This window comes from Lucilia cuprina, chromosome 5 (genome assembly GCF_022045245.1).
Source record: "Lucilia cuprina isolate Lc7/37 chromosome 5, ASM2204524v1, whole genome shotgun sequence".
Classification (NCBI taxonomy): Eukaryota; Metazoa; Arthropoda; class Insecta; order Diptera; family Calliphoridae; genus Lucilia; species Lucilia cuprina.
Genome location: NC_060953.1, coordinates 4756863 through 4766925, shown reverse-complemented (window position 1 = coordinate 4766925; position 10063 = coordinate 4756863). Strand labels below are relative to the sequence as shown.

General features: G+C 29.0%; 1 protein-coding gene across 1 annotated transcript in view; it reads right to left on the bottom strand.

Annotated features, from left to right (window-relative positions):
- LOC111681208 (ionotropic receptor 75a-like) overlaps positions 1-9176 on the bottom strand; it is a 14198-nt gene extending 5022 nt beyond the window's left edge. Inside the window, exons 1-4 of the mRNA XM_023442946.2 lie at positions 8722-9176; positions 8051-8660; positions 7716-7996; positions 7413-7658 (exon numbers count right to left, since the gene is read on the bottom strand). Coding sequence (XP_023298714.2) covers positions 7413-7658; positions 7716-7996; positions 8051-8660; positions 8722-9161 — 1577 coding nt within the window. The 5' untranslated portion in view covers positions 9162-9176. The remainder of the gene's footprint in view (positions 1-7412; positions 7659-7715; positions 7997-8050; positions 8661-8721) is intronic.
- Between the last annotated feature and the right edge of the window lie 887 nt (positions 9177-10063).

Below are 10063 nucleotides of genomic sequence, written 5' to 3'. Positions count from 1 at the left end.
TCTATAGTCTAGTCTATAATCTAGTCTATAGTCTAGTCTATAATCTAGTCTATAGTCTAGTCTATAATCTAGTCTATAGTCTAGTCTATAGTCTAGTCTATAGTCTAGCCTATAGTTTAGTCTATAGTCTAGTCTATAGTCTAGTCTATAGTCTAGTCTATAGACTATAGTCTAGCCTATGGTCTAGTCTACAGTCTATTCTAGTTGTTTATTTAATCAAAGTCGAGATTATTTTAAAACTTCTGTTTTCCAACCCTGATGTGTACTGCAATTAGTGTGTCAGTGCGTTTTCCTGAGCATATTAATTTGTGTTTTTAGTTGTTGTAACGCGAAGATGTGTTACATTGTTTACTTGTCGCTTATTATTATTACAATGTTATTTTAATGCCTGTTATTACTTATACACTTAAAGAAATTTTATGTGAACTTTGCCATAATTACAATATAATTACAGTTGTTATCATATAATAACACTTGTAAATTAGTTGTTAATATTAACATTTTGAAGTAATTAGTACAACTGAGGCAAAATTTTATTTAATTCATTATTTGAAAGTGTTTGATTTGAAAATTTAAGGGAAAGATAATAAAAAAAGCATTGATATGTTTTTTCACTTTTAATAAAAAACAATTAAATGTCAGCAGTCGTTTAAGTATAAAATTATTTAACAAATTTATACATTTTATTGATATAATCTAATCTTTTAATAAAATTATTATTTGCCTTAAAATTATATGAAAAATGTTTTTTTTAACAAAATACTATTAGTATTGAGAACTATAAAAAAATCGTGATTAAAAAGTCGTTAAGTTTTAATATAAACTGGAAATAAAGTTATGAAAAATGTTTGTTTAAATAGTTAAAAAGTTTTTTGTTCATTTTGTGACTCCATAGCCTGTTACTAAGGTTATTTAGTTTTTCACACCAAATATAAACATACAGTACGTATGATTGATATTAATTAAGGAGTAAAATTCTACGGAATCCTGTAAATTTTTTTATATAAAAATTATTTACAAATTGTCAACTGTTTTTGATAAAGAACATTTAAAGTTATAAACAAATTTTAACATTATTTTAAAAGTATTAAAAAAGTTAAATTAAATGTGACAAAATTTTCAGAATTTAACATTTTCATTTCTCTTTTTAAAGCTTTTTCCCTTTCCAACTTTTTATTTAAAATTCTTTTTTAATTTCTTTAACTGTCTATTATATATTTAAAAACTCATAAATATAAAATTTAACACTTTTTTTCGTCGTTCAAAGATTTATTATATCTGGCCAAATGGTAGACTTATCTTTGTCATAAAACTCACAGTTTATGACAAGTATTTAGGCAGTTTGGGTGATAATTTAATAAATGTTTATATGTATTTTAATCAAAGCTAGATAACATTTTTTAAAAAATATTTCAAAGATGTTAGAAATTAAGAAACAGTGGGTAAGAAAAGTAAGTCATGTCATAGAGTAGACTACAGCATAGTCTATAGTTTAATGAAATTTATAGATATCTTTTGTTTTTACAGTATCTCTTATAGTTTTCGAGAAAAATGGACTTATATGTTTTCACTCAAAAAATACAAAAAAACTTTTAGGTTTTTACTAATGAAATAAGTTTTTGGCAAAAGTAACAAGTGATCACAGATTTCATGTGTTTTTGCTCTATCTCTTATAGTTTTCGAGAAAAACGGACTTTTATGTTTTCACTCAAAAAATACGTTTTTGGTAGGAAAAACAAGTGATCACAGATTTCGCTTGTTTTTGCTGTATCTCTTATAGTTTTTGAGAAAAACGGACTTTTATGTTTTCACTCAAAAAAATAAATTTTTTGGTAGGAAAAACAAGTGATAACAGATTTCGTTTGTTTTTGCTCTATCTCTTATAGTTTTCGAGAAAACAGACTTTTATGTTTTCACTAAAAAAATACTTTTTGGTAGGAAAAACAAGTGATCTCTTATAGTTTTCGAGAAAAACGTATTTTTATGTTTTTACTCAATATATTCGTTTTTAGTATGAATTTTTTATAAATTGTTAAGAAATTCTATTTCGTGATACGATTTCTTAATTTTTTTTATAGAAAATCCCCTTTAAATATCTTACAGTTTAAATGTTTCCGTTTATTTTGTATTTTATTTTTAATTTCTCTATTTACTTGACTTTTAAACTTTTGCTGTCGTAAACATTTCCTTTATTTTTCATTTGCAGCTGGTATTTACCCCCTAAAATTTACACGTTTTTTAAAAGCACGAGTGAAAAATAAACAATTTGTTTCTTTAAATCTATCACAATAACAAATAATTAAAAACAATTTGTGATTTACAAACTGCGGACTTTTTTTGGGTTATCTTGCTGCAGCTTTCACAGCCCAGCAACAAGTGGTCATTGATTTAGTTATTTAATTGATGCCACTAAAAGAAATTAAGAAATTCAATAAAAAAAGAATTCACTTAATTTGCGTTCCAACAAAAAATTAAAACAAATTTTTCAAAACAAAAAGAAGGCATGTTAGAGCAGTAACTAAATGATAAAAATTTCCACCAGTTAAAGGCGTCATGATCATGTAAATTAATTAAATGAAAACAATATTTAAAGTGATAGTTTGTGATAGTTTTCAAGCAAATGGAAACTTTTTATTCCTTAAAAAGTTTAAATATTTTCATACATTTGTTTACTGCAATTGTGCAAGAAACATTTCATTTCAATTCATGAACTAAAGATCGTCATGATCTTTAGAAGGGGCGTGTCCAAGGTTTGGTTGCGATCAATTGATTGTTATTTCGACTTTGTACTTTTTTTATAAATAATTTTAATCAATTTTGTTATTTTTAAATTTGAAAAGAACAATACAATCGCGTGATTTTTGTCAGCACGTTTTTGGCGTTTTATTAAGTCCATAAATTGATTGATTAAATTGTTTGGTATTGTAACAAATGTGTAGACTATTTTTTATTAGAAATTCTTTATCGAAGTTGTTATTAGAGAATGCGATGTTGTTATTCAGTCAAAAAACATTGTAAGATTAACTAACTAACTAACTAACTAACTAACTAACTAACTAACTAACTAACTAACTAACTAACTAACTAACTAACTAACTAACTAACTAACTAACTAACTAACTAACTAACTAACTAACTAACTAACTAACTAACTAACTAACTAACTAACTAATTAACTAACTAACTAACTAACTAACTAACTAACTAACTAACTAACTAACTAACTAACTAACTAACTAACTAATTAACTAATTAACTAACTACCTAACTAACTAACTAACTATAGACTAGACTATAGAATAGACTATAGACTAGACTATAGACTAGACTATAGACTAGACTATAGACTAGACTATAGACTAGACTATAGACTAGACTATAGACTAGACTATAGACTAGACTATAGACTAGACTATAGACTAGACTATAGACTAGACTATAGACTAGACTATAGACTAGACTATAACTAGACTATAGACTAGACTATAGACTAGACTATAGACTAGACTATAGACTAGATATAGACTAGACTATAGACTAGACTATAGACTAGACTATAGACTAGACTATAGACTAGACTATAGACTAGACTATAGACTAGACTATAGACTAGACTATAGACTTAGACTATAGACTAGACTATAGGACTAGACTATAGACTAGACTATAGACTAGACTATATGACTAGACTATAGACTAGACTATAGACTAGACTATAGACTAGACTATAGACTAGACTATAGACTAGACTATAGGACTAGACTATAGACTAGACTATAGACTAGACTATAGACTAGAATATAGACTAGACTATAGATAGACTATAGACAGACTATAGACTAGACTATAGGACTAGACTATAGACTAGACTATAGACTAGACTATAGACTAGACTATAGACTAGACTATAGATAGACTATAGACTAGACTATAGACTAGACTATAGACTAGACTATAGACTAGACTATAGACTAGACTATAGACTAGACTATATATAGACTAGACTATAGACTAGACTAGACTAGAACTATAGATAGACTATAGACTAGACTATAGACTAGACTATAGACTAGACTATAGACTAGACTATAGACTAGACTATAGACTAGACTATAGACTAGACTATAGACTAGACTATAGACTAGACTATAGACTAGACTATAGACTAGACTATAGACTAGACTATAGACTAGACTATAGACTAGACTATAGACTAAGAACTATAGACTAGACTAGTAGACTAGATATAGACTAGACTTTAGGACTAGACTATAGACTAGACTATAGACTAGACTATAGACTAGACTATAGACTAGACTATAGACTAGACGATAGACTAGACTATAGACTAGACTATAGACTAGACTTTAGACTATAGACTAGACTATAGACTAGACTATAGACTATAGATAAGACTATAGACTAGACTATAGATAAGACTATAGACTAGACCATAGACTAGACTATAGACTAGACTATAGAATAGATTATAGACTAGACTATAGACTAGACTATAGACTAGACTATAGACTAGACTATAGACTAGACTATAGACTAGACTATAGACTAGACTATAGACTAGACTATAGACTAGACTATAGACTAGACTATAGACTAGACTATAGACTAGACTATAGACTAGACTATAGACTAGACTATAGACTAGACTATAGACTAGACTATAGACTAGACTATAGACTAGACTATAGACTAGACTATAGACTAGACTATAGACTAGTCTATATACTAGTATGTACACAATCCAAGGTACTTATCTATAAATAAGACCTGCATTTGATACTTTTTTACATTTTAATCCTTTAAAATAACTTTCTCTTTAAAATTTATGTTTTCTGTTGTTCCGTTTGTGTCCCCTAAATATTCTCCATTTATTTTTAAGATACCTTTTTTAACCGTTAACAACTTTATCATAATCTTTACATTTACACCTCTTAAAAAGTCATTTGCATTTACTGGTAATGGTTACCAAAAATATGTAAAATCCTTTGAATACGAATATTTTTAAAACCTTAAAAAAGAAAAGAATTGCAACTAAAAATGTAATACAAAAGTTATACAGAAAAACCAAAAGCGTTAAAATGCAAATAAGTTTTCAGTGAACAACGACTTTTAAATGATTTACAGCAACAGGATGTAAAGACACCATGTTGAAATTTTACTAACGTATATTACTTTCTATGACTTTGCTTTTGTAGGTAAATTGCAATAATAATGAAGCCATTAGGAAACTAAAAAACATCAACTTTGGAAGTCAAAGTTTTGTTTAGGAAGTAATTGAAGGGAAGGGAGTGAGCACAGTGTTTGATTAAGTTTGTTTACCTTTTGTAATGAGAGAGTAATGTTAAGATGGCGACAGAGGTTATTGATGGTACTTAGTTGTTTTGGAGGATAACTTACTTTTACATCTAAATCATGCATGAATCTATTCTAATGTTTGTTCTATTTAGTCGAGAGTGATAGTAATTAGAGGAATGTGAAGGAGGTGATGGATGTTAGGGTGGTTTGGCAGTGAGCATGTTATGATTTGTTTACTTTTTGGAGGAGTTTGTTTTTTTAACATAAGGCGATGTTAAAGATGAAAGTAAAATCGATTTGAGAAACTAAATAAAGCGAAAATTCAAAATTGTAAATGTGAAGTATTCAGAGTAAGGTAACTATGTAGAACATGTAATAAATTAGGCTTCGAACTTAGAGAATTTAAAATGAGTAGATTCAATATAAATCAAGTTTCTAAAAAAATGTTACTTAACGATCAATTAACTTTTTACACCATCTTGGTCTTTAGTTTCAAAATAAAATTTGCCAAAAAAAAAATTAAAATATTCAAGAATTGCGGCTTTTTTGTGTGGATGGAGGTTATGGACAATGACCAAAAGGTCATTTTTTTTTTAAATAATGATAAGGTCACTAAATTTAAGGAGAGGTGGGCAGGTTTATTTTTATTTAACATGAGTTGTTATATAGAAAAAATAAAAATATGTTTATGGGAAAATTTTTATAATAAAAATTTTTATTTAAAGAAAATTATTGTTTCTAAAGATTATTTGTAAAAAAATAATTTAAAAAAATAATTAATAAAAAATTAAAATAATTAATTAATTAATTATATAAATCTAACATAAAACGAATTCATATAAAAATTCAATAAATTTTTCTAATTTTTTACAGATTTATTTCGCAAATCGACAATTTTGTTAACAAGATATGCATTCAAGTAAGTAAAAATTTAAAATCTTATATTCTTAATGCCAAAATGTAATTAAATTGTTAATATTAAAAAAAGCTTAAGAGCTATAGTCTAGTCTATAGTCTAGTCTATAGTCTAGTCTATAGTCTAGTCTATAGTCTAGTCTATAGTCTAGTCTATAGTCTAGTCTATAGTCTAGTCTATAGTCTAGTCTATAGTCTAGTCTAAAGTCTAGTCTATAGTCTAGTCTATAGTCTAGTCTATAGTCTAGTCTATAGTCTAGTCTATAGTCTAGTCTATAGTCTAGTCTATAGTCTAGTCTATAGTCTAGTCTATAGTCTAGTCTATAGTCTAGTCTATAGTCTAGTCTATAGTCTAGTCTATAGTCTAGTCTATAGTTAGTCTATAGTCTAGTCTATAGTCTAGTCTATAGTCTAGTCTATAGTCTAGTCTATAGTCTAGTCTATAGTCTAGTCTATAGTCTAGTCTATAGTCTAGTCTATAGTTTAGTCTATAGTCTAGTCTATAGTCTAGTCTATAGTTAGTCTATAGTCTAGTCTATAGTCTAGTCTATAGTCTAGTCTATAGTCTAGTCTATAGTCTAGTCTATAGTCTAGTCCTATAGTCTAGTCTATAGTCTAGTCTATAGTTAGTCTATAGTCTAGTCTATAGTCTAGTCTATAGTCTAGTCTATAGTCTAGTCTATAGTCTAGTCTATAGTCTAGTCTATAGTCTAGTCTATAGTCTAGTCTATAGTCTAGTCTATAGTCTAGTCTATAGTCTAGTCTATAGTCTAGTCTATAGTCTAGTCTAAAGTCTAGTCTATAGTCAAGTCTATAGTTTAGTCTATAGTCTAGTCTATAGTCTAGTCTATAGTCTAGGCTATAGTCTAATCTATAGTCTAGTCTATACTCCAGTCTATACTCTAGTCTATACTCTAGTCTATAGTCTACTCTATAGTCTACTATATGTAGTGTAGTTTATAGTCTAGGTATAGTCTACTCTTTATTCAAGTCTGTAACCTTATCTATAGTCTGGTCTGTAGTCTAGCCTCTAGTTACTTTATTAAAACAACTTTCATATATTTTTTTAACCGTGTGATTTAATGTGCTTTTTAAGATCTTTAACACTACTAATGTGCTCTAAATATTTTGAATATGCAATATATATTCTGAAATCCTTCAAGACTTTTTTTCACCTTTACTCATATTCCGTCATATCTCCCTGGTCGTGGTTTTTATATTTCTGCTCAAATTTGTACCAAACAATTTCCAGCATCATTAAGATCAATACTAATACATAAGCCACGGCCAACATAATAAACAAGGGAGCAGTGTATTCCAAACCCACTTGAACTAAAAAGCTGCTCGATAAATAACAATTCAATCTTCTCTTCACCCACTGGCGGTAATAGCGTCTATAGACACCCGATTCCATAATGCGCATTTGTCTGCAAGAATAATAATTTTGAATCATATCGATTTAAAGTTAACTTTTGTTTTTATACTTCAATTTAACAATTTCCCTGTACGAAGAGTTCCTGGGCAAATGCTGGTACAAAGGCTGTTCGGGTCTAAAAGGTATTTCATTGAGATCACATATCTCTTCGGCTGTATAGGAATTTTCTATTAAGCCATAACCGGAAAAAGCATCTATAACAAAAACATAACCAGGTTCTTTGCGCACTCGTTGCAGCCCTTTCTCGACGCTCATCCAAACATTATTCGGATTAGGCTGGGAATCGATTTTATTGCGTACGAATCTTTTAATTTCGGGTAAAGTTGAGAACTGGAGAAGGGAATTAATGTTGAAGATATCAAATATAAAATATTTGTAACTTACATTCAAATATGACTTGGTATAGGGTATAGGTTCCAGGCCCACCTCCAACTTACTATCGGCCAACTGAGCCACCGTCTTAATATTCGATTTAACCGGGGAACCCAACAATATAGCCACCACTATCGAGGTATAATAATTATATATAATGAAGGTCAATAAAGACAAAGTTATAAAAGCTATGCGTCCACCCATGGATGTGGGTACTAAAAAACTACCCTGATAACAGGCGGAACCAAACGATATCAAACAGGTGGTAAGTAAAGAGGGCACAAAACCCAGCATAGCTTTCATCTGATGATATTCCACAAAAAATGTCAACCACAATAGAAATGCAATTAATATAAGCGTGGCACCAAATAAGATCCATACCCGTAACGAAAAGGGTTCCAGGAATACGGCACTCTGTATGCCAGCATTAAGGGGCGTACGAAAAATGCAAACATGACGGAAAGTACCTAACTCCGTGATGGCCTGAACATACTTGAAACGATTTTTTGTGGCTAGAAAGGGAGACGAAGCAAGATCGGCTGAGTTTTCTATACCAATAGCACCAATACAACCACCATTGACCTCAGTACGACTCCAAGCACTGGTGAAATTATAAAAAAAGCTGTAAAGGATTTTGTGAATTCTGAATTACAGTTTATATTTTTGGGAATATCTTTTCTTACTTGCATTCCAGATTCTCTTTTAAAATCATCAAATACTGAAATCCAAATTTAGCTATGCCATCAATATGTTTGTCTTTAGTGGAACTTAAATGAGCCAAAAGTTCACTTTGTGGAGCCGTTAAGGGAATAGCAGTGACCACTGTAGATACTCTCATCGTTAAATCTCTTAAATACCAACGATGTTCATACTTGGATCTTTGATATAAAGAGGATAAATACTGTTTTACAAGACATTGCTCTCGGCAGCATAATAACTCTCGATCTATGGTCACATTAAGTTTTCCCCCCAAAGAATAACCATTATTATAAACATCATATAAAATATAAGAAGAATTTTTAGGAGAATTTACAAATCTCTCATTAGGTTGGACCAGAGTAATATCGGTATCTATTGACAAATGAAAATATTTAAAAAGGTCCTTAAAATGTTCCAAATCCATTGAGGAATCATAAATTAGCCAATGAAATTGATGCTTGAATAATTTTTCCTCGCTAGCCTAAAACGAAACACAAATTTTCAAGAATCTATTGTGTTCAAAATTCATATACCTTTCGCAATATATCCTCCGATTTCGTACAATTCATATCAAAATAAATGGCCACATGGGGATTTTCATGCGATAATATAGGTCCCTCTAAATCACCTTCCAATTTTAGCTGATTTATGGGCCACATTTGTATAAATAAATTTTCATTCATAGCCCGACTGGAAAATTGAAATTGGGCTGCAAGAGAATTTTCTTTAAATTTTTATTATTTAGATAAAAAAAACTACTGACTTTCCTTATCCCAACAGTGCAAGACAAACAACCATTTTATATGGTTTTGCAAAACATTATAAATAATCAGATTAATTAAAGGAAAATTAATCATTTTGGAAAATTTGAAAAAAAGTAAAGAATTAAGAAAAAAAGTTTAGCAAAAAAGAATCTTCAATTTAGTTTTTATTTCTTTTAACCGAATTTTCCGTTTCGTTGTGGGCTATTTGAATAAACTTAAAATTTTAACTAATTTAAAGGTTAAATAAACCGTAAGAGGGATCATTTATTGTTTTCTTTCTGTCATCAATTATTAAGTTTAATTAAATTGTGAACATATTATTATTTGTTTAGATTTGACAGTTTGATGACAAGTTAAATAAACAAGAGAATATTGTTGGCAATTTAAAAATTATGAATCAGATTACGATACGAAATTGAACCAAAAGGAAATTAAAGAACAAAAAAAGTACTTAAATAGAAAAAAGCTCTGAACTGATAGATAGATAGATAGATAGATAGATAGATAGATAGATAGATAGATAGATAGATAGATAGATAGATAGATAGATAGATAGATAGAT